The following is a 26500-nucleotide window of genomic DNA, read 5'->3' as shown; positions in this document are numbered from 1 at the left end:
ATCAATTTGTTTGTTAACCCGGACAGGAAGGTCAACATGAAAGAGAACCCCTTCAAGACCCTCAAAAGGTTCGAAAATCTGTGATAGACTGTAATGTTCTACAGAAATTATAAGGTTGCCAGAGACAACCTGTCCAAAGGGACTACCACGCTTGAGACTTTGGTTACTGCTCCATGATCTCAAAAACTTCGAAGTATTGTTCTGAGAGCCTAGCCTGGAGAGCTTACTTTAGTACTTTACCATCGCGTTACTAGGATACATAATTGAAAACAAAACCATCAACAGTCTATTAAAACCATTAATGAGTCTACCTGTGCCTAGGGATATACCATCACGGCGAAGAATATAGCCTCACTGATAAAGGTGTTCAATGTAACACCTAACTGCATATAGGTTTTAATAAAAATTTAAAATATTTTTTTCCATGAAATTTTTCACCTATCTAACGATATTTGCAAATTGAAACGCAAACATTAATTAATTAATTTTTTATTACTATAAGAAATAATTGTACAAAATCCAAAGAGGAACTTCTAGAAGGGGCAATGTAATAATGTCTGACATGGAATGCACCGAGTCTGAAGTATCTTTAGTACAGTCCTAAAAGAAATATTTAAAATTAAATAAATATTTCCAATTTATATTTTATATATTTTTTTGTTTCATTAAAAAATATTTTTAATAAGAAAAAATAACACAATAAATATCATATGAAAAATATCGAAATAATTTATTATTAAACTGAATTAAAATATTTATGTTTGGCAATTAAGAGGTTCGGTCAGTCTAGAAGAGAAAAAAGAAAGCATATTTTGGGAATTCGTTCAATTAGATAATGGAATAAATCAACATACTTAAAATGGATCTTTACCAGGGCTCAAAAATCATATTGCCCAACATGCATGTGGCATGACAAAATTTTAAGCATTTTATCTTTAATTTTACTTGCCAAGTCGGGTATGTAAATATTTAATCAGAAAAACCATAAAATATTCTTCTGACGAAACTGGTTGACGGATCATAGGTTAGAGTCCTCTTGCAGTCAGGCTAGCCGTGGGAGCTTTTCAGGGTTTTCCTCTCCATGTAATGCAAATGGTAGTTCCGTCAAAAAGTCCACCACGAAAGCAAATTTCTTCCACTATTTGATCTAGGAGTTCACTTGTTTTCTGGTTTGGGTTCAAAATTACAAGGCTACGGAGCTTAACATTGGTTGTAAACACAAAATTGAGTCAGCTGTCTAAAGACGCTTATAAAATAAAATATAATCTGAATTAAAGTGTTTGGTTGATACGAATTTTGTTCTTAATTCGCACCGACCACAGTGCTGACGTAAAAATATCCTCTGTGGCAGAAAGATCATGGATTAAAATCCCGCTGTCATCGGACTAACCGTGGGAGTTAATCAGGGTAAAGAGTATTCTTGTAAGTCCATAAAATCAGGCTAAAGTCCATAAAATCAGGTGAGCTGGCTCAGGGGATAGAGCTCTCACCTCCCATTGAGGTGACCCAGATTCGAATCCCTGCGATGGCTGGTTTATAGGAGTTTTGAACCTGGCTCGTACCAACCATAGCGCAGACGCAAAGTATCCTAAGTAGTAGACGAATGATGGGTTATAATACTCTTGTCGCTGGGATAACCGTAGGAGGCGTACGTGGTTTTTTCTCTCCTTGTCACGCAAATGCGGGGAAAGTTTCACCATAAGTTCTCCCCGAAGGCTATTTTCTCCCAATGATTCTTTTTTCTGAAATAAATAATTATACATTGAAATATCTGAAAGAAAGTCCCTTTAAAAAATACACAGGAAAAGTTTAGTATTTTTCGTTACTCTGTTAACCATGCCGAATCTCGGTTTAATACAATTTATCAAGATTTATGTTATTTAACCGTTCTAGGCCATAGATGGCGCCACTGGTAAACAAGAACAATCGCACCCCTCTGCCATGCTCTTAACAGGCATACGAAAAGAACAATAACCGTGCGTAAAGTTTTTTTCTCAGTATTTTCACTGATTTTTTTTTTATATAATGTAGTTAAATTATTTCTTTTAGGTGTTATTGCTTGTCAAAGTGGGTTAGATAATTTCCATTCTACTTGTGTATCAGAAAAGGTAATAAATATTTGAAAAAATAATAGAAAACATTTACCAGTTTTAAATAGTTGACAGGAATTTGTCTGTTCATTTCTCATTATCGCATTTTCCATAATCTAGTAGAAATCAAAGAATAGAATTAAAAACGTCAATATCAAAAACATCAAACAAAAATGCATTAGTAAAATTAAAATTAATATCCTTTTACTGTGGATAAAAAAGTATCTTTAATTGAACCATATATGAAGTGTCCGAAAAGTATGGAAACGGTTAAGTTTATCGAAAAATATACATCAGTATTTTTAAAAGATGCATTCAATGACACCAAACTCACCTGAGGTGGAAGTTGAGTTTGGTATCATTAAATAGGTTTTCTGAAAACATCAAATCCGTCTGTTTTTATTTGTTTTATTTATTTAATTTTTTTTATATAGATATGACATGTATTTTTTTAAACATCCCCATTTTAAGCAATTCGAGCCCCATTTTAATTTTTTTACAGTGTCCAGGGAGTGAATGAAAATATAAAAGCCATTGAATCGATTTGTTTCTTTTTTTCTTATAAATCTAAATCTGCAATAAAGAAATTAATAAAGTTGCCCCTGCCTCCCTTTCTTAGGGTAAAATAAGAAGTCGAGTTTGGTATCATCGAATACATCTCTTGAATCGTATATTTTTGATTTTTGATCTGATATTTGACCGTTACCATACTTTTCGGGCAGCTTTTATGCATATATAGTGCTTTTAAAAAAAATTTTAAAAAAATGAAAAACCCGAACCCTTTGATTTAAGGATTGGATTTTCAAGTTCAATGATTCAATCAAACTGGCTTGAGGACAAAACCTCAAACATGCTATTTGATTATGTACAGGATTTTATTATTAATACCGATACATATAAAATGTTTAATTAATAATAACGATATTTTAAGTAAAGAAATCAAACCTTTACTTTAATCAAACCTCGAGATTTTTTTTGTTTTTCTTCTGAATTTTACTGTATCGAAATTAAACCTACTTTAACCCTTTACATAACTTTTTTTTTAAGGTTTTGGATTCTTGATCCTCTTAATAGCCCCATCAATATAGTCCCAATAGTTTGGTTAATAGAGTGGTCGTACGCTTGGCCCCATAGTTAGTTTTACTTATTGCGTATTTCACCATTTCTCGGCAACTTTTTAAGCGAATCGGAAAAAAATATTTCATTAGTATAAAGATTACCATTTGTTTATTTAACCCAATTAAATGAAATAAAAATAGAAAAGAATATGAAAATTCCATTATTAATTTTATTTCTTTGCTTACAAAGGAAGAAAAAAACATCTTCACCCAACGAAAAAAGTTACATATTTTTTTATGCAATGAATTTTTAAAAAAAAAAACTAAAACCATTAATTTATACAAATTTTACTATGATTTTACCCTCAATCTCTCAAAACTAGTGAATGTTATAGATTTCTCTTTTCTTAATTTCGATCTTATAATCTTTTTTCTTTTACTTAGTTTTCTTAGCTTAAAAAATCATTTTACAAAATATATTAAACATGATTTATTTTTAACAATGTATAACATCAAGCATTAAACACATTTATTTTACGCTTTACTTGCCCAATCTTCAACAAAAACAAAATACATTATACAGACCGGGGTCAGGTTGCTGAATGGTAGAGCTTCGCGCTCCCGCGTCACAGGTTCAGGGTTCTATCCTCGGACCGAGCAAGGTTGTCTCACCGTTTCATCTCTTCAATGAGTCGATAAAACGCGTATCAAATATGCTTGGGGTCAAGACACTGGGGGTTTGCGCATTCGGTTGACCACCCAACTGGAACATCTGCTCCTGCCCCTCAGTGCCTGAGATCAAGAAAACTGGGATGGGCACAATAGGGCTTGGCCCTTCTTGGGTTGGAGCACCAATGAGTTAAAAAGTTTAAGTCCTTAGATAAAAAATTTATTAGAATCAGCCTATTAAGTGCTCAAGATGTTTCCGAATTCAATTTTTACTGACCAGTTACAATATAAGATGCTTTTAAGAATCAAATATAAATACAGAGATAGAACTACAGAAATATATTTTGCTTAATTTGACAGAGGTTATAAATGTGAGAAAAAAATTTAAGCAAGATGAAATAACCAAACTAACATGAAACAGCAAATGCATTTGATTGATTGATGTCTACAGAATGAATAGGGTTTATTAAAAAAAAAAGAAGAAAAAAAGGAGAGAAAAAAAGAAAGACTGACAGAAAATTTCGTGGAAAAAACTTTAAATTATTCCAGTTTAGTTAGCATTTTTTTTAATGTATAAAGGTAGTCTTAAATAGATCAATAAATTAAAAAAAAAATTTTATTTTGGAAAGAAAAGTGTTACAAGTTTGAAGGGCTAAATAGAAAACTTAATAATTAAAAAGATGACTTCGCTAAAAACAATGCACTAAAAGTTTCATGATAAAAAAAAAAAAAAAAAAAAAAAAAAACTGGTGGCTGAAAAAAGAATTTCCTACAACTTTATTATAAAAGTTTCGCTTAAATCCTACATTTTGTAAGCAAAGTTTAAACTTTAAGTTGGTATTTCTTAATTGAATTAATTTTTGCTCAGTTTATTTTAAAATAATTCTCTTTAAACTGACGTGGTTTTTAAGAAATTCTGAGTTCAAAATTTTTATTTCTTATTCAATTTGTTCCCCTTGATTAAAAAGAGAAAAAAAATCAAATATTTCAAAAATACCCTAATAACTTTAAAAAGTAGTAACTCGCAGATTTTAAAAATATTATAAGTTTTTAAAATTTTTTTTTCTAGATTGAATACAGAATTCAAAACAGGTTCACCCCTTCATTTGACCGGAAGAAAAGTTTTTCTTTACGAATTCATCTGTTGATCTTTTAAAAACACAACAAAAAAGTTTTACACAAACGCACATACATATACACTTCCATTCAATTTGATCGTAGATATTTCTATTTAAATACCTTTTTCTTCAAGAGCTGTCTTCCATACATCTGAAAGCGTATTTCCGAGACCCAAAATGTTCTCAAAGTTTATATAGTGGAAGAATTCCAACCTATGGCTGAGGGATGAATTCAGAAGTTAATTAGTGTCCTGCTCAGTTGTATAATTTATTAAGAGAACATATTTTTATTTATGCTATGTAGTCCTTGATTACTATTCTAGTATGTATTAAATTTTTTTACTTCATTTTTTGATAAGGATTTTTAAAAATTTATACATAGAGCGGTGATTACGGAATACCTAGAATACATAGACTATATGGAAATACAGTAGATGCACTATTTGTTATATGTGTACTATATGTAAATATACTATAGGTAAAATGTTTTCAATAATGATTTTAAAAACATACATTAAGAGCCATGATTGCAGTACACCTAGCATACATATGCTATATGTAAATTAAATAATTTGTTTGCTGTGTCAAAATTTGAATTTTTTAAATAAATAAGGTAACTAGAAGTTTTTAAGGAAATCTTATTTGGAAAACACAGCGTCCCTAAATAAATAAATTTCGTATTAGAAAACTAAGGCATAATTTATTAGCAAAACCCACTTAATAATAAATTTTTAGTCTGCTTTGAAATAAATAATTAAGAAAAATATTTCTTAAATTTTTAACCTGTTTACATTTAAGATAAGCTTGGACAGATTGTGTGCTAAGTTAAATGAAGTACTTACAAATCTGGAGTTTTGAATTGGCCAGTTGGCACAGGAAATAATGCTTCATAAGTTCTGCCGTCACCAGTACCATGAATAGCGTATGCATTGAAATGAGTGACATTTGGTGGGAAATATGACTTAGGTATTTTAGCGACGCCAGTCCAACTATTTCCTTTAATCTGGGCTGTATAGTCCACGGGCAAGCATATCTAACAATAATTAATAAATGTTAAGATCATGACAAGTTATTTAAGCCATAAAAAACTAAAAGAACTTCTTGTAAGTAAGAAAAAAGAAGAATGCAAAGAAAGAAAAGAAAAAGAAGAATGTCATCGTTAAGATCACGACATATTATTTTAGCCAGAAAAAACCTAAAGTAATTCTTTATAAATTGTAAAAGAAGAATGACATATTTAAGATCATGACAGATTATTTAAGTCATTGAATGTCATTGTTAACATCATGGCATTAGGATCACGACATATTATTTGAGTCAGAAAAGCGAACAAAATTGATTATAAAAGGTAAAAGAAGAATGTCATAGTTCAGATCATGACGTATTATTTCGGCAAAAAAAAAAAAAAAAAGGAATGATAATAAAACTTAAAAGAAAATGTTATTGGTAAGATCATGATATATAATTTAAGCCAGAAAAATAGGAAAGATTTTATTATGAAGCTCAAAAGAAGAATGTCATTATTAAGATTATGACATATTCTTTAAGTTAAAAAATTTGAAAAGAATTCATTATAAAACATAAAAGAAGGCTATTGTAAAGATCATGACATATTATTTAAGCATCTAAAGTTTAAAAAGCTGTTTAATTTTTATGTTTCATTGAATGGAAATGCTAATTTATTCAAAATGGTTGCTTTTATTATACTTTTATTTATCTGTGAATCAGTGTATAAGTTCTGAACGCAATTTCTTCATAATAAAAATTATTTATTTGGTTTAAATATCTATTTTTATGTAACCCTACTCGATCATTATAAAAATATATCTATATACAGTTAAAACATATTTCAACTAGTGACACTTTGCATTATTTAAAAATATCAGTTTTATTTAAAAAAATTATATTTTCTGCTAAGTTAATTTAAACTTTAAATATATTTAAAAATTTTAGTTCAACCATGTATCAACAGCATTCTCTAATTTAAAACAGGGTTCTCTACGTGCATCGAAACCGCGAACCCAACTGACGTTTAAAGTCGTCTGGTTCAAAACTAGATCCACACTGCGCAAGCCTGGAGTAATAATTGAACAGCTGCAGAGTGTGCAGTGGTGATCCTTTTAAGAAGCAGTAGTAGTGCTTGATTTACTTCGCACTAAAATTACACAATGAGCAAAAGTTGGCAACAGTTTGGAAAATATCCTTGAGGATGATCCGTGATCTTTTTAAAAAGGAAAAGAATACGATTGTTACAAAGCACAAAAGGCTGTATTTATTACGGATTATTCCTACTTATATCTACTAAATCTATTCGATATTTGCGGAAATATTTTTCGCATGAAAAGATCTTAATCTTAGAAATATAAGCAAGCATTAGCGTTTTCTTTTTTAATACTTAGCAGTTTCATTTTAAGCGATTTTCAGCAAAAATTTCGACAAAAATATCATACAATTAGCGAGCAATAAAACTTGCATAAATAAGAGCATTTCTTACTTTAATTGCCTTTTTTCTTCCTGAGAGAAGTAAAACTAAATGATATCCATGTCTGCAAAGAATCAAAATTTTCAAATGCATAAAACAGTATTTTCCCTTAAATAAATTTCATAACTATCAAAATGAATTGATACATTAATATCCTATGAAACAAATAATTGTTGCATTTAATAATTAAAATTTTTGTACTAACAGGCAAGTTGTGAAAAAAGTAATGAAAATAATATCAATGTAGGTAAAATACAGTAAAACAAATTCCTCTTAAAAATATTTAAACACAAAGCACTACACTTTTTTACTAGTAAAATGCTATAATTTCCGAAATTTGAAAATTAATTGTGAATAATTTGAATATAGTTCAGAAATATTTTAAATATTTTATTTATGAATTTGAAAAAAAAAAGTTTTTGACCTGCTATATAATTTTTAATTAGAATTTTTTCTCCCTTTTAGACAGCTTTTGTACAAAAAAAGAAGAAGAAAAAAAAACATTCTTACGGAGAAAACTCCAATTCAAGGTACTTTTCATCTTTTCCAAGGAAAAATGCTTCAACAACTAGAAACAAAAAGAAAGAATGCTCGTTGAAAACACACATTTTGGATAAATTGTTGCATATACACTTAGTGACCACTTAACTAAGACCACCAGCAAGCTTTATGGAAATGATCTTTATGTGTTGCATTGTTTCCGTTGGGGGGCTGGTATAGCTTTACCGTTCTTATAATATTCTTTTCATTTGCATGGTAATCTGAATAACGGATTATACCTAAACATCGTTGATGATCCAGTACATTCCCTAATACTGATGGTTTATCCCAATCTTGAGGAGGGCATTCAACAGGCTAATGGGCCCTGCCATACATCTGGTATTGTAATTTGGAACATGATATTAAGGAAAATGATGAAGACTTCACTTTGTTGAGTTGACTCTTTAAATCCTCTAATATTAATCTGATTAAGTATTTGTGGAATTACATTTACCATCCATATGAAAGTGTCATTCTTGTATGAAAGTGTCATTCTTGAAAGTGTCAAATTGTCTCAAATACAAACAACGACCAATCAATATCTCACGCAATCCATGCTAAGAAAAATCGAGAATTTACTAAAGGCAATAGGTGATCAAACGAGCTATTAAGAGGACGCTTATACAGTCGGGGGAAAAAAAACCTTCATGGCGAGTTCTCTTTCAACTATATTAATAATTTTAAAAAAAAAACACATAAAAGTTAGTTCCGGTAAATATAGAGAAAACCATAAAGTTTCAAATGATAGAAAAATACTTTACAAAACATCAGAAATCAAACAAATTATGTCATGACTACTCAGAATTACATATTGGGGAAGTAATCCTGTAATAATATGTTCGATAGTTTGAAAAAAAAATTTCAGCATTCAAAACTCCATGGTTTACCTGAACTTATTTATTTTCTCTTAACTTTAAATTTTGAAATTGATGGAGGTAAAAAAGAATTTGCCATGAAAATTTTCTTCCACGGTATAGTGTCTTATGGAAATGGTTGTAATAAAGTGGCCTCTCAGAGTATATGTTAATAAATTTGACAAGATTCATATAAAACTTTAATTACAACTCTAAAAATTTTAAGAGTAATACAGATCTAGGCTGACCTTCATAATCCCAGAGTTTGTTGAAGGATTTACCAGGCCCGGTAGGGGTGGGTTGATCATCAAAAAATGGGGCTTTTATTTCCATGTACACAGCATCATCTTCAGAGTGAATTCTTAAAACAGTACTTTCATGATCTACTGGTCTATCATCCCAAGTTTTTGATATAGAGACATTCATGCTGTGTCAAAGATATGTTTGAAAAATATTAAAACGTAAAACATTTAAAAAGTTGAGAAAATTAAATCAAAATTAGACAGTGAAAATGCTTGGAAATAGTTGATTACTGAACACTTGACTAAGTAACCAACTCCTTTTTTTAGGTATTAAAAAAATGTATAAATATTACGCTGCACGAAAATTTGCTGATTTTATCTTTGGAATGCTTATGAATATAAAACTATTCTGTCTTCCTTGTAAATGAAAAGAGAAGATAGTTTGTTGCTTTCTACATGTGTTTATTATTATGTCTAAGTACTAGTTGTTAAACCTTTCAACAGATGGCGCAAACGTCTTTTAATTTTATTCTCAGACTGCACTACATTGTTTCTGCAAAATGGTGTTTTTTAAAACATTGTTTTAAAGCTTCTAATCAATAAAAAACTTGACTAGTAATTTCCGTGAGACGAAGAAAAAAATTTGAAAACAAAGGATTAGCAGCTTTCTCCGCTGATTATAACATAGTAACGCAAGATAAAAGAAAAATGTGAAATATTTTTTATTTCTTTAGTTTTTTGTATTCGTGTTTTTTATTTCTTTATCTAAACCTATTTATTTCTTCTTGAGTTAAAAAGATATGATTGATTTCAACCCTGGAATTGTGTTTGGTAAAAAAAAGGCTTTTACTAAAAATGTGTAAAATTCACCGAGAAATGGCTATTCTAATTATGTGTTTTGTGCGTCGCATGGTGTCTTATTCCTGTTAAAAGTTGCATAAATATTCCGTGTGTCAATTAACTCCTGATTGAGACAGTTGTCACACTTTTAAAATTTCCTAACTTTAAACGTTTGTCAATTCTACACTGTAAAAAAAAGCATGAGTAAACTACTGGAATAAAGCAAAATTCACCTTGTTTCTGGCTCTATCGGAACATAAAAAAAACATGATAATTTTATCGAAGCGCTTTGGTAATGACTTTTGGTAAAATTATACAATATTATTTCATAAATTCTGTTAAAATTTGGTAAAAATTTGGTAATTTTATCATGATACCTCTGAACATAGCATAAAAACCATTTATTCAGCTAAATTTATTTTTCAGTTTTGCATTTTAAACTAAATGGGTTGTAAACTTGCTTTTCAGTTTTGCATTTTTTAATAAATGTGTGGTAAATTTTAATTTTCAGCTTTGCATTTTTAAAATTATTTTTAGTAATAAGAACTATAGTTTTTAAAAACCAGAATATCCGGTAAGGTGTAGCCACTTAAAAGGAAAAATTAAAAAATGAATAGTTTAAATATGGTAAATTTTGGTTTAATTAACCAGAATTATGCTGGGTTTGTTTGTACAGTACGGTAATTTTACCAGAATTTTTTTTCTACAGGTAAGAATGTGCACAAAAACCAATAACTTATGATAAATTTTTTTGTAATGAAAAATGCCTTAAATAGCTTTAAAATAAATTATTTTCCCCGGTTTTTTTCTTAGCTTTTTAAAGAGGTTATTTTAAAATAAGTTGCAATTAAAATGCAATTTTGAAATTATCGTCGAAAATGTATAGCTGTACTGAGTTTTATTCTCAAATTTCATTTTAAACTTCATAAAGATTAAAAAATAACTTCTTTCAACAATTTACAAATTTTTAATACCAGGCATTTCCTGGCACATAAATTGAGATGCCTAAAGTCTCACTCCGAACTGAAGTAATGCATTGAAATTGCTGTTTGTTGGAACTATTCTTTATTTGTACTTATTGCATTCATTACTTTCAGCTTTGATGTATTCTAATGAAAAGTTTCATGATTAAATTAAGTAATTATAGTTTTCAAATAATCATATGTAAAATATAGAAGGTGACATCTTAATCTTAAATTCACTGCGTCACGAAAAATATTTTCATTTTTGAACATTTTTATCGTTAAGACTATGCCTCACATGATTCTTATTTTTTTCAAAATGCCACAAATGTCTAATTTCCTTAAAATTTTAAAAATCAAGATGGATGAAAGTAACACTTCTTTTGAAACTGCTTGCTTGAGAAAAATATTCCTGACTTTATTTAGAGTTTCGTATTATTTGAAATCAAAATTTGCCGAACAAGATTGAATTAATTTTTCTTGGAAAATACTTAATCTATTTTCAAACTTTTTAAATTTACTTTGTTTCACCGGCTTTTTCTAAAATTATGTTATATAATTTCTAAAATATGCCATTTAAAATTGTAATTTCAAGTATTTTTGTTTAAAAAAAATGACTTTAAATATGTCATTAAGAAAAAGAAAACGGCTGTAAATTTAAAAAAAAAAAAAAAAAAAAAAAAAAAAAAAAAAAAAAAAAAAAAAAAACGTGTTTAAATACGCATTACATCATATGAAGCAAAGCAAAATTGCAGTTCTTAAAAATCGTTTTACTACTTCAGAAAAGGTGCATATAAGTGACATTTCTTACATTATGAAATAGCGAGGAGTATGTTACCCCAAATTAACCAATTATTTCCCTAATACGCAATAATAAATCTAATAAATTTAGCAAATCTAATAATTAATTTCAGATCACGAAATCACAATTTATCCTACAATCACGATTATTAACTTTTCTAGGCTTATTCCTTCTATTTAAAAAATTTTAACGTGAATTTTTAAATTTTGATTAAAATTAAAATTTTAATTAATTAAAATTTAACGCCATGAGCAGTTTTCTTTTTCAATTTGAAAATAAAAATTAAACTACGTGGCATAAAAATTTTTTAAAATATAGTAATCGTTCAACCATTAGTGCACAGCTTAAAAATTTATGTATTTAGATTTTTTTTTAAAATTATTTAAATAAAAAAATAAATTTTATTAAATTTACAATATTCAAGGTTTACTTAAATCTCGATAATTGGCTATGCACTATACAAACATGTTGTCCAGTGGCGGTGTATGTTTACTCATATTTTAAATCCCTAAAATTTACATCTCTGCACCCCATTATGTGAACAACTATTATGCGCCTGAGTTATTAAATTTTAAATGTACAAGTAAATTTTGTATAGAAGTTATAAAGGTTTACTACCTTGGCAAGTAATTATTGCACATATTCAAAAAATTATTTATAAATTTTTTTTAATTCCATAATTTTACAATTTGATAGTAATTTTACAACGGCTATGTTTTGATTCGAACCCACACAATTAAATATACAGTGTGCAAAAAATAAATAAATAAACAAACGTACTATCCTAAATAACTTTTGAACTAATAATTGAATCTTCACAAACTAGGACTCAATCTTAATGGTTTGAGGGGGAGACTTCAAATACGCTAATTAATTAGAGCAGATGATATTCGACACAAAATCAGACACAAAAACGTACTTTCTCTGAATAAACATACCTTTCTTTTGGCATATTTAGATTTCTAACTCTCAAAATATGGGGGGTAGCCGCAATTTGAGAAATTTGCTCCCAATAGTTAAGCCAGGAGAGCAATCAAAAGTTTGGACCCACTAAAAATACAAATTTTTTAAAATTCGATTTCACAGGAATTATTTGGGACCGATTTCGCTCAAATTTTGTCTACATTCTTTAAAATTACGCAAAAATTTTTTTACCTTATAATTCAATATTTTTTCTACTATTAATAAATAAAATAATGAAAGTAATAAATATTTACTAAAAGTTATTCTTTGCATGGAATTATTTTTTAGATAAACAAATTTTATAATTTTGTGCGAAAATTTTTCATTTCGTTTAAAAAGTTCTCGAGTTACGGTAAAATACGCAAAAAGTTAAACTATGACATTAAGGAGAAGATTACTATTCTGTGAAAAAGCGCTTTTGTGTCTGATTTTGTAACTTAAAATATCGTCTGCACTAGTTAAGTAGCAAATTTGAGGCCACTCCTTTGAACCATGAGTCCTAGAATATCACTAATAAGTCCTAGAACGTAATGTAACGAATTAATTAAACGTAATGTAACGAATTTGATCGTTAATTCAAAAGTTATTTACGGTGGTCCGTTTATTTATTTTTTTGCGCACTGTACTATGCACACGATATGTAATGGAAGTTTATGTTTATTCATATCATATGTCTCACAAAATAACATCTAAATAGGAAACTATACTCTACTAAGCATATATACTCATTATTTTATTTATTTATTTTGCTAATTAGTCTCAATTATTTAGTTTTGAATGTATTTATACTTTGCGAAAATTTACTACGCGAATAATAATTGGTATCATAATTTTTTTTTTTTAAATTTTGAACACCACCTTAGTTTAATATCTATTTCAAATTCAAAAAGGATTTCTGATGACTTTAATATTTTTAAAATTTTGAGCCACGTTGAACCACAATATTGTTCAAATTTGCTACAAACTGAATTTGAAGCCAAAATGAACAATATTATCTTACAAATTAATCCGTCTTGAAATTAATTACACGATATTATGTTTCAACCTGATCTGAGACCGTATTCAATTTAACACGTACTTATCGTTCCAGTAAATTTACACGATTGTACGACTTAAACTACCAACTTCATGGTTCAATATTAAACCGGTTTTTTTAGAGTTTATAGTCAAAAATGTTTTATTGAATACTGTAAGATAACAACAAAGAAATAGCTGGAAATTAACTCTTGTGAATAAGTTTAAGTTTACAAATAAGAGCAAATACTTGAAACCTATTTTGCACTTACTCAAGGGCTATAACAAATGGTAGATAAAGCAGCAGCAAAGAAAAATAAGATCCCCACCTGTGTACAGACAGAAAAAATATTTTCATGAAGAACAAAATAACATAAAAAACAAACTTTTAAATAATATAAATATGAAATAAAGTCGATAATAATGGATTTATGAAAGAATCATATGTCATTAATATGATTCTTTCATAAATCCATTATTAATATAATACATATATGAATTATATGATGTCATATCATATTTCCTAACATGTCATATCATATATCATATAATCTAACATGTCATATCATATCATATAATCAGATTCATATCATATATTATAAATCTCTGATTCTATTTTAAATCTATTATAAATACGATTCTAAAAACTACACTAGCTATTTTTTAGAAAACAGCAAAAGAACTGTATTGGAAAAAGAAAAAAAATCTTTATTTATTTATTTCTTCTTTTTGTCATATTTTTTTGCTTTTTTAAGTTTCTTCACATTAACAGCATATAATACATTTACATACACTCTCTGAATATTTTAGCGTTTTTTGAAATTATTTATGAGTAAATAAACGTCTGCTTTAAGAAAATGAATGAAAAGGCTGCTTTAAGCTTACAAAAATAAATAAAAATACGCTTAAAACGTTAAAGTAATTAAGTTAGTCAGGTAATTAAGGTTAAGGTTAAGTACTTTAAGGTTTATTAAAATTATAAATCACGTTTTAAGTACATAATTACTAAGTTATTTTAAGAAGTCTTATTTAATAAAACATTTAAGCACTGTTACATTTTAATACTTTTAATCTAATACATTCAATACTGTTACATTTTAATTTATTATGTTTCGTAAAGTCTTATAAGTTTTTAAGAGAAAAAAAAAAAAAAAATAAATGCTTCAAGCGGAAAAAAAAAAAGGTCCGAATAATAAATGATCGAATAAAGATCGTAAAAGCACAAAGTTATTATAATGTATTTTTTTAAGTAAATAAAATTTAAACTTCATCACGACAAATTAAATCACAAATTAATTAAATCACAAAATACTAAATAAAATGCAAATTAAGTATTATTTGAAATATTTCATTTCTGAGGAAGTATACAATTTCTGAGGAGAATAGGCAAGGAAGCGTTGAGTAAATTGAAAATAAAATATTACTTAAAATTCGTCATGCATAAGTTTAGAAACTACTCACATTTTATATCAATTTCTAAAGAGAATAAGGATGCGTTTAATGTATTATAATTGAAATATTACTAAAATTCTACATGCATAAGTTCAAAAAACTCTCACATTTTATAGCAATTTCTCAGGAGAATAAGTAAAGAAGCGTTTAATAAATTATATTTTAAATATTACTGAAATTCAATAAGCATAAATTCTTACATTTTTACAGCAATTTCTAAAGAGAATAAGTAAGGAAGCGTTTAATATATTATAATTGAAATATTACTAAAATTCTGCATGCATAAGTTCAAAAAACTCTCACATTTTATAGCAATTTCTCAGGAGAATAAGTAAAGAAGCGTTTAATAAATTATATTTTAAATATTACTGAAATTCAATAAGCATAAATTCTTACATTTTTACAGCAATTTCTAAAGAGAATAAGAAAGGAAGCGTTGCAGATGTCTTACTAATAATAAGAGTCAGCTGTGAACGTATTCGAGATTTCCATTACATTCTGATCAAGTCAGACTGGTTCTTATCATAGCTAGCAATATCTTAAGAAAGTTCATCATTAAAAAATGATAAAAAAATGTGTGTTTCTCTTTGATAACTTGTTACGTTCAATAAAATAATATGCATGTCTAGAATAAAGTTGATTCAATGAATGGTAATAAAAATTATAAAATTGAAAACTTTTATAAGTTTTAAAATTTTTAATATTGCATAATATAAGAATTATGTAAGATTCATATGTATGAGAAGTTGCTCGCACGTATTTATGAAGCATTCTTATAATTAATCTAAAAAGAATTTAATCTGTAATTTTTTTTATTGATTCATAAATTCCTTAATCATATTGATTAATATAAAGTAGGAGCGAATAAGAAGTTACACACACACATATATATATATATATATATATATATATATATATATATATATATATATATATATATATATATATATATATATATATATATATATATATATATATATATATATATATATATATATATATATATATATATATATATATATATATATATATATATATATATATATATATATATATATATATATATATATATATATATATATATATATATATATATATATATATATATATATATATATATATATATATATATATAAATATATATATTTCTTCTTTTATTTTATTTTTTCCGTGCGTGTGCCAAGACTAAATTGACAAAACTTTGTTTTACATTGTTTTGTAAGCATTAAAAGAATTGTGTTACTAAATGACAAAAATAACTTTAGTTTCACAACAATGTAAGCAAATGTATTTAATATAAAAATTTGCATTTTTAATTTTTGTTGACAAAGATTATTAAATTTTCAAAAATAAAGAATCGAAAATTTTCGTGAAATTTTTTTTTGCGTTATTTTTTTTATTTTGTGCGTATGTTTTTAGTACAATTTTCAAACAACTTATAAACAATTTTTAAAAAAATAATCGCCTTGCTTAGCTTAGATAAACAGTTTTTAGTTATATTTCCTATTTTGCCTTTTTGCTCCCCATCCTACCTTTCTTTTTCCTATACATAACAGAACTTCTTTGTTAAATTTTGAGACAGATCTTCAAATGCAACAATTTTCAGAACTTGCCACAGCAATCTAATACTATATTACAGAATGACGATTTTTGATAAACTTTATTTGATGGCATTATTGCTAGCTTTTTAGAATGATTTTACTCTGGTCTTAACAATTATATACATTTGAAAATTTTTAACTTCCAAATCTCATTTTCTTGGCATGTCACAAACAATATTTATAATAATTACTTGCTTTAAAACATCCCATACATTTTTCTCTACTTAATCGTTTTGCAACTAAACTTGTAAAAGCATTTCTAGAATCTTGCACAAGAAATAATTTCCAAAATATTTTGAAAAACAAGTTTTTCAGTCAATAATTTATATGTCACACAAAAATATGTCATTTTCCTGGCTACTTATTTCCACTTCTTTGTAATCTACATAAATGACTATAGCTCTGTTTACTTCTGCCATTTTCCTGCCTTCTCTAAATCATTAATAACATAAAATATATTATTCTGTCTGAGCTCTTTCAAAAAGCCATGTTGCTAACAACACTTGGAAGCTGCTCTATCTAATAAATATTTCTTCTTCTTCCTCAGCACTACAGCCTGTCACAGGTCAAGGGTCTGTTTCCATGAACCTCTTCTAACTCACAGTGTCTGGAGCAATATATTGCCATCGGCAGATTCCCAGGTTTCTTGTCAGAATCCACTAACCAGGTGGGGCCTTCCTCTTTTTCGTGTACCTTCTATTTTTGAAAAATTCCCTAATTTAATTGGATTTGAGTCCTTGTATCTATAAAGGTGTCCTAGCTATATAATGTGACTAGTTTGATAATTTATACAATACCTGGTTCTTTAAATCTACTGTTAATTTCATAATTATATTGTATTTTATCGATGTCATTTTGCTTAACCGCATCCAAGATTTTTCCAAGTATTTTTTCTCTCAAAAATCAGCAGCTTATATTTTACAGATTTATTTAATGGCCAGCACTCGCTTCCATACAAAGCAGTTAGTCTAATTAAGGTTTTGTTTAAGTTAATTTTTTTATTTTATTTTTCAACATTCATTGATAAATTTGAACTTGAATTACTTTCTCAATCCATATAGAAGCATCTATTTAATTTTATAAACTATGTTGAACAGCCGACCTAATTTTGGGTTTATGACTACTAATGTTCAACTCCGTAGCCTTTTGATTTTTAACCCTATCCAGAAGAGAAGGGAGCTCCTGGATCAAGTATTGGGAAAAATTTGCCTTCGTTGAGAACTTTTTAATGGAACTAACTTGCATTTGCGTTACATGGAGAGGAAAACCACAAAAACCTCCCACGGTTAGCTTGACGGCAAGGGGACTCTAATCCATGATCCGTCTACCGCTGAGCACATTTTACGACCGGACTGTGGTCGTTGCAAGACGGGTGCGGAATGCGCTTCGCTTCGATCAGCCGTTGTTGGAAATCGAACCCAGGTCATCTCTTTGGGAGGCGATCACTCAATCCCCTGAGCCACCACGACTCCCGAAACAATTATTCTCAATAAGTAACATTTAATAAATTTATAAGTTACATTTAATAAATGTTTTCTTTTTTAGAGCCACTTGAAAAGTTCTTCTTTCATTAGTGGACATAATCACACTTCAACGTAGATATTTTGTACAACTTTTGTATTAACCCACGTGAATTGTGTATTTAGAATAACTCATAATTTACTGCAGCTAATTCTTCGATTTTCCTTTTACTCTTTGTAACTGAGCTGTTAAAATAAAAGGTAGGAAATTAAAATTTTGAGTTATTCTCATTTTTTTAACAAATGACAAAAAAACATTTATTTGCCATAAGTAACATTTAATAAATATTATTTAAACAACTTCATTATTTGTTTAAAAGATGAGAACAATTGAAAATTTTAACTTCCAGCCTTTTATTTTAATAGCTACAAGAAGCTGTAAAAGGAAAATAGAAGAAATGGTAGCAGTAAATTATGAGTTATTCCTAATACTCAATACGCAAGGGTTAATATAAAAGTAGTACAAAATGTCTACATTAAAATGTGATAATGTTCACTAATAAAAGAAAACATTTTCGACTATGCAATGCAGAGGAAGATATTATTCTCAAATCCCTGTGGAAACAGAAGATTGCAGTTTCAGTTCGGCGACTTCCTTTAAAATCGTTATAACTTCACATAAATCTTATATTTAAATAAAATTTATCCAGTATAACTGCGTATTTATTATTTGAAAATTATTTTAATAGTTTCTAACGTATGTGGTACGCCGGATGCACTGTGTGTGATCATGAATCTGCTTATAACTCTAAACTTTTTTGTTATTTTTCTGGCATTAAAAATTTAGAAAATTTCTATTTTAAATCTTTTCTGGCATAAAAGTAGTAAATCACGCTGCTTTCTATAAGGCATTTATTGGTTAACTAAATCTATATGTATTAAAAAAAAATTAAACTATTATGAAGATTTCAAAATTTTAAAAAAAATTTCTAATTGTCATATTTTAATCGAGTATTATAATTCAATTAGCAGAATAATTTCCAATTTTTTTCCAACGATCATGAAATATTTTTTTTTAGTAATTTTGGGCTTCAATTTAAAACTTATAACTTTATAATGCAATTTTTAAAACAAAATAAAAGAAGTTAAGATAAATTTTTTGTATACAAATTCTTCAACTAGAATTCAAAATAGTGATATTTCTTAAGATTGATACTTCGTATCGTGATCCATGGTGTACTACGTAAATTAATGAAGCTATGCACATGATTAATTAAGTTATTTCAGTCATCGTTTCCGTAGTGTAGTGGTTATCACGTGCGCTTCACACGCGCAAGGTCCCCGGTTCGATCCCGGGCGGAAACAGTACATGTTTTTTTTTTTTTTTTTTAAATCTTCAGATTGCATATCCCTGATATTTATCTCGATTTTTACAAGTGAGGTATAACAATGTATGTAAATTTGTGTCGATAATTACATTTATCATTTATTCATAATTTTAAAGTTATTCATTATTTTAATTCAAATATAGAATTTACTACTATAAAAAAATTAGCAAATTTAAATCTTTTACTAAAAATGTTTTAAAAAACAGAAAAATTTTTAAACAAAGATTTTAAATTATCAGAAATAGGCAATTTAAATAAAAAAATTTTTTTTCTTCATTTCATAAATACTTATAAAAACGCTTCTGCTTCGTAATAAAATAGCAATTTTCATTCGAATTATTAATTAAATGATAATAACATACAATTTATAACAACAATTAATTATTAGCATGGTAGTTACTAATTACTATTTTACATGTTTAATCATTATTTGTGTCATTTGTTTTTTAAATTCCTATTCTTTCAATAAATGATTTTCAAGCAATAGATGGCAATAATAACATGAACATTGTACTATTAATAAATTTCGAAACTTTTTAAATTCTAATTTCGAAATTTAAACAATTCGAAAACATAAAAATTGAATATAAATATAAGTAAGTCAAAATATTTATATTAAATAACTGATTCAGAATAATATCCCTATAATTTTGAAAAAATTTTCTACTTCATTATCCATTATTATTTCCGTATGAACCAATACATTTCTACTACATTTCATCAAAGTTTTTATTTTATTTTTTATAACTGCTTTTTCATAAAATTTCAGAAGTGTAATAAATCCTATAAATTCTAAATAAGCTTTTTTTTTTAAAGTACCATCAGAAATATACAGCAGATAAAAATATAGATCGATAAATAGAGATGACTATGTAATCTTTTCATACAAAACATTGGTAAATGAGTAACCTGATAAAACCATCACGTGTGCAAGATTTTTGTCTTGTCAATTTTTGTCGTTTGCTTCAACTCTATAATTCTAAAAACTTACATCACTTAAATGTAAATTAAACTGAAATGGAATAATTTCTATAGCCAAGAAAAAGCATGATGTATGAAAATGAAGTAATAAATCAATTTTGATAAGTCAGAATTGTTAATACTGATTACAATTATATCAACTAAACATACCAAATGCTTGATCAGTTTAGATGAAAACTCAATAAGCCGATCAGCTGTGTTTTCAATTTTATTTTAACCATATAATAGCCAAATTAACTTTTAAATCTCTTAATTCTTAATAATAACTGTAATTGCTATCATTTGCTTGATAGCCAAGGTTTGTGGTTTTTCGTTAGTAAAATAAACGAATTCCTTCCTTTCACAATGGCGCCATCTACTGGTATTTCTGATAAATAATGTTAAGTCAAAATTATAGTAGTGTTTTATGCTCAATTGATTTAAGTCAATTAATAGATTCCACGTAAATCTAATTTAATTTAGTTGCCCATTATATATGAAACTGTGAGTACCAAAGTGCTACATTAGTTTGCGTTTTTTTCCTTTTTTTTTCAAAATTTTTAGAGAGTTATCCATTCCTTATTTGCTTAAAATTTATAAACAGATTTCCGACAATGAAACTTGATTTAATGGTGATATTTGAGACTCTTAAAAATTAATTTGCACCAACTGTAAAAAAAATTATTTTTTCTTCTTTTTCCCTTTATGTTCCTAACTGCATAACTACGAAAATTACTTCTTTTAGAATATAACGCATAACAAAACAAAACCTGCATCACATTACCAATTTTTATGCTTTTTGAGGCAAATGTTTTTGTTTTTTTTTTATTAGTAAAAAACAAGTACAGTAAGCAACCTTTTTTTAACTTCGCCATGATTTAAAAACTTCTAGATGCCTTCATTTTTTATATTATATATCAATTATATCGAGGTTTGCCTACATCAAATTCTAAAATCGAGAATCAAATATAAAGTAAGCAATTTTGCTATCGAACTGTTGGATTCTGTTTTTATCAAAATTAAAGTGGACTTTGATGCAAAAATTCCGTTGAAATAAACATTCATGCTTGACCTTGATTGCAAAAGACATTCAACATTAAAATGTATTCACATTTTAAAAAATAAGAACTCTTTTATTTCTTAAGATTTTTATTTGTATTCTAAAATGCATTAGTCAATAATCGCAATCATAGCCTCAAACATTATTAAAGTGATTGGGAGTCAGCAAAAGTAGCTTAATTAGAAAAAATTGACAAAAAATCTACATTTTTCAATATTTTCAAAAAGTTATAGTTAACATTATAAATTTGAACTTTTAACAGAGCACATACTACATAAAATTTATTTCATTAACTATAGTATTCTATACCAAAACTAAGCATTTGTATTTTTGGTTCTCAAGTGAGGAAAATAAAGTGTGAAAAAAAGAAGAAAAAAAATGAATCCATAACTTTTGATTTTTAATGGTCGGATTTTCTCGTTCTAGGATTCAATTCAAATAGTTCAAGGGCCTAACCTTATATGTGCTAATTTTTGAAAGAAAAAAGCTATCGAAAGTAATGAAATAAGACACCAAAACATTCTATTTCTAAGCAAAAATATTTTTGATTATTATTTTTATTTTATGAATTCGGAGTTTTAACCATAAGCTCTCAGAGGGCTAAAAAATATGGCTCAAAAAGAGTGACTTTTGGTACCAGTCAAAGGAAGTCTGGATCCGTTAATGTTAATTTTACTTTTGGCGTGTTTTGTCAATCTCAGGAATTAACAAAGTGAAGGAAAAAATGTTCTCAAACGACTCTAAAATGTGCTAAAATAATTACACACAAAATATAATTTTTAATAATTATCAATTATATTTCATTATTTATTTTAATAACACGCTTTAAAAATTGAGTTATAACGTCTATAAACTTTTACATCATTTTAATCTACGTGATTTTAAATTACACTATCCAAAATGTGAAGGAAATTGGTCGATTAGTTCTTGAGAATTAAAAGTTATAGAACACAATTTCTTTGACCTGGTGAAATGCGCAAAAAAATTAAGATCATGGGATTGAAACTTACGACCACTCTTCAGCTAAGCTATTTGGACCATATTTTCTTAATTGCGTATATCCCCAACCCCTCTCCCCACATATTATGAGGATCAAGAATCCAAATCCATCGAAAAGAAAATACGTTTATTTAGAGAAAGTACGTTTTTTTAAATCTGATTTCATAGCATAAAACATAGTCAGCACTGATTAATAAGTATGTTTAAGGTTAGGCCTTCAAACCATTAAGATTGTACGGGAAGAATCCAATCATTGTGGAAAAAGTTATTCCTTATAGTTTTTCCCCCCACTCTACTGTAAGTGGATGATTAAATTTTATAATTAATTTTTAAAAAAACGAAAAGATGGATTTTATTTTTTAAAAAAAATCACTGAGTTTACTTTTTGCAGTTATCTGCGACAATCAGATGCAAAACATGCTATCTGAGAGAGGTAATATAAAGACATCAAATATTTTCTCAGCTTTAAAATGAGCTTACGCTTGGTTCAGTTTTCATGAGCTCTGAATTATTAAAGCTTCTTTAACAATCGGAAAATATGATAACTATTTGTAATACAGATTATCACATTCTTTGTTAACTTACTTTTCATTTGAAAAAGTTTGCAGAAACCTCAATGTCTTCTCATTAATGCGTCGCATTTATTTTTATTCCCACTTGCAATAATACATAGAAGCACTCCATTTTTTATTTCCTATTTTTGAACATGTTTTTTGTTTGTATATGGTCTATTTTTATTATAAATATGCTCGACTTACGAGGTCAAACTAAATCACTTGATCTTCTAATAATCTTTCATTCATTGTCAGCGGTTGACTTGAAATAAAGTATTAGCGTCTTTTGGTCGCTTATAACAGAGAGATTATGCTTAGAGTTGGTCTTAGCGTTAACCCGTAACGCTAACCCCGCGATTTGTAGAGGAACTGCCGCGCATGCGCTGAGAAGTCAAATAGCGTTAGCGTTGGAGTTACGTTCCTAACGATTCACAAAATCTCCCCATTAACAAAGTGTTTTCTCGTTCACTTCAGTTTATTAGAAACTAATTGATCAATTTACAAGTAAAAAGCATCAGTATCAATAAACCAATCTTATCAATAGAATACCCCTATCAATATTGCAATTAGTTTCCAAAAACTGCAAAACTGAAAGAAAAACCACTTTGTTTCTAACAGTAACTGTCTTAACTTCAACACTATTTGACTTCTCAGCGCATGCGCGGAAGTTCCTCTACAAATCGCGGGGTTAGCGTTACGGGTTACGGGTCATAACGATTCACAAAATCTCCCCATCACCAAGTGTTTTCTCTTTTACTTCAGTCTATTAGAAACTAATTGATCAATTTACGAGTAAAAAGCATCAGTATCAATAAACAAATCTTATCAATAGAATACCCCTATCAATATTGCAATTAGTTTCCAAAAACTGCAAAACTGAAAGAAAAACTGCTTTGTTTCTAATAGTAACCAGTAGCCAGCTAAAAATTGATGGATTGCTAGAGGTTAGGAAATCTTGTTCAGCATTGTAGGTGCGATATTTCTATTTTGGATCGGAGTGAATAATTCTTTACCGATGTCTTCGATGTTTTATTTATACACTTTCTTTAGAAAATACGAATAAAAAATAAAGACATATTATTGTACTGGTGCAAAATCGTAATTTTCAGTGCTATGAATTTATTATTTATATCCAATGTTTACAACTGTATCAACAAAAAAATGTCTAATAATTCTGTAAAAACATTCACTTGTTGGAAATATCAGGAAAAAACTTAGAACTAGAAGAAAGTGTTATAACTAACCCCTTTATCATTCAATTCACTCATTCAATTTTAACGAATGTTGAAAGTAATTAGAAACGTTTGTTATTGATACCAATGAAACAAGCACAAAAAACTATAACAAAAGTGGCTTTGTAAGAAGTAGAGCACGCATAGTTAAAACACAGTTGAAGAGAAATGGTTTAAATGTCGGTTACATTTTCATTTTTCTGATAAATGTATATTCATTTTTTTCAAGTTGTTAAAATGTTAATGAAACTTGCAACCATTGAAATAGATTTCGGAAAGTTGTTTAAGTTGGCTATTAAACCACATTTCCCGGATTGCTGTACCTCCATATTATGATCGACAAAAATCCAAATCCGTTGAAGGAAAGCTATGTTTATTCAGAGAAATTGCATTTTTGCGCATGATTTTGTTGTTCAAAACATCGTCTACACTAATTACTCATGTACTACACTAATTACTCGTGATCACTCAAAATTACTAATTGCAACACTAATTATTCATGTTTGAAATCACTCTTTCCTTTAGAATGGCTCTAGAATTGTGAAAATTTGAACATAAAAAATCGGGTTTCATTGTTATTATTACCATATATCTCTGTACATAAATTGTCCCCCATATTTTTCATATCGAGATATGAAAGTTTCTGGTATCTTAGGTATATGTCAATCGCTGGAAAAACCAATCATAAAAATTTCTAAAATTAAAAAGAATTTAAAAATATTGTTAAGTGAGCAAACTTTTCCATTCATTCCATGGCAAAGGGGGATCCGTATAACGACACTGCAAACGATATTAATTCTGACAAATATAATGTTCTGAAAATTTTAATTTTTAAACTTTATGGTAAGTTTTAAAAGCTTTAATTGTGTTATATTTATTTTGGAATACTCTTGAATAAACTATTTCAACTGTTCTTATTCTTAACTTTTTCCAGGACATTATTTAAAGTATTGCTTCTAAAGAAAACTTTATATATGTTATAGAAAATATAAGAAGAAAAAATTAAAATTAGTTCTATTTAAAATATTAATACAGAGTTATTGATTTCTATCTCATTGCTTATAACGCATCAATATTTCATGATCCATTAATGTCTGACTTTATTACCTGTATATATTTCAAAAAATGCGTGTTTTCGCACCAAGTATACGCTAATACACCAAGATATACGCTAAGAAATATAAAAACGAAAGAAAATGAATTTGTTTTTACTCTATAAACTTTCAAAACAACTATAATCTGCATTCAACTTCAATATGAATTTAAGTTATTTTAAAAAATAAATAAATTAAGAAATTTGAAAAATAAAAATAAATTACGTTATAAAATTAAAAAATAAAAATAAATAAATGAAAAAAAAACACTATTAAGAAGATGCATTTTCTTTTTAATCGTTTTTTAAATTGAAAATAAAAATTTTAACGATTAAGATGCAAGTAGGTACTTTTTCCTATTCTCCTGGTATAAGGTTTTCCCATTTTCCTAATATTTTCAAGTATAAGCTGAAAATGGATATTTCTCAAACAATTGCATTGTTTTGTTTTAAAATAAAAAGTCATTGGACGACATTTTTTTTTTGTTTTCTACAATTTCTTTCTATTTTCAATTAGTTTAAATAATTTATTTATTTATTTTGAGAAGATTGCACAAATATATCTACTAAAAAAGTCTTTTCAAATGACGTATAGTTTCCTGAATTATTTGAAAATATCTATTTTATATACATTTTTTATTATATAACATTTTTAAAAAAAAGGAAAGAGAAGAAGACAGAAAGAAAGACAGGAAAAACAAATGACTTTCCAATCTCTTAGAAACTGCAATACATTTGCAACGAAAATATTTTTTATTTTTAATTAGTTTCAGAATTCGATATCAAATATTCTACTGTGTATTTTTCCAATAGTTTGTCTGGGAAGTGAAAGCGGCCAGTACGGAATGCTAACCGCAATGCTACCATCACGCTGTAGGTCACGAAATTGTGAAACCTTAATCTCCATGACCCACCTGGCCTATCACGGGCTGCGGCGAGAATGCTGAAAAAAATTTCCAATAGAAGTTTTATAGTTTTTTTGGAATAAATATTTAGAAGTGCAAAACCAAACCTTGAAATTCAATGACATATCACTTTTAAAATTATCTATACATAATAATAAAAGC

General features: G+C 27.7%; 1 protein-coding gene and 1 non-coding gene across 2 annotated transcripts; one reads left to right on the top strand and one right to left on the bottom strand.

Annotated features, from left to right (window-relative positions):
* Positions 1–473: 473 nt before the first annotated feature.
* On the bottom strand, positions 474–15212 carry LOC107445906 (UPF0462 protein C4orf33 homolog). Its single transcript, XM_043050429.3, has 9 exons — positions 15194–15212; positions 13907–13963; positions 9060–9238; positions 7928–7985; positions 7430–7481; positions 5778–5968; positions 5057–5154; positions 2146–2206; positions 474–600 (listed from the first exon to the last, which is right to left on the bottom strand). Coding segments are annotated over exons 1-8 (666 nt in total). The 5' UTR covers positions 15196–15212; the 3' UTR covers positions 474–600; positions 2146–2177.
* Positions 15213–19439: 4227 nt separating this feature from the next.
* Positions 19440–19512, top strand: TRNAV-CAC (transfer RNA valine (anticodon CAC)). Its single transcript has one exon. It is a non-coding gene; the product is annotated as a tRNA-Val (tRNA).
* The last annotated feature ends 6988 nt before the right edge of the window (positions 19513–26500 follow it).

This window comes from Parasteatoda tepidariorum, chromosome 11, assembly GCF_982258835.1.
Source record: "Parasteatoda tepidariorum strain Cologne lab strain chromosome 11, Ptep-v5.0, whole genome shotgun sequence".
Classification (NCBI taxonomy): domain Eukaryota; kingdom Metazoa; phylum Arthropoda; class Arachnida; order Araneae; family Theridiidae; genus Parasteatoda; species Parasteatoda tepidariorum.
This window is presented reverse-complemented; position numbering and strand designations above follow the sequence as displayed.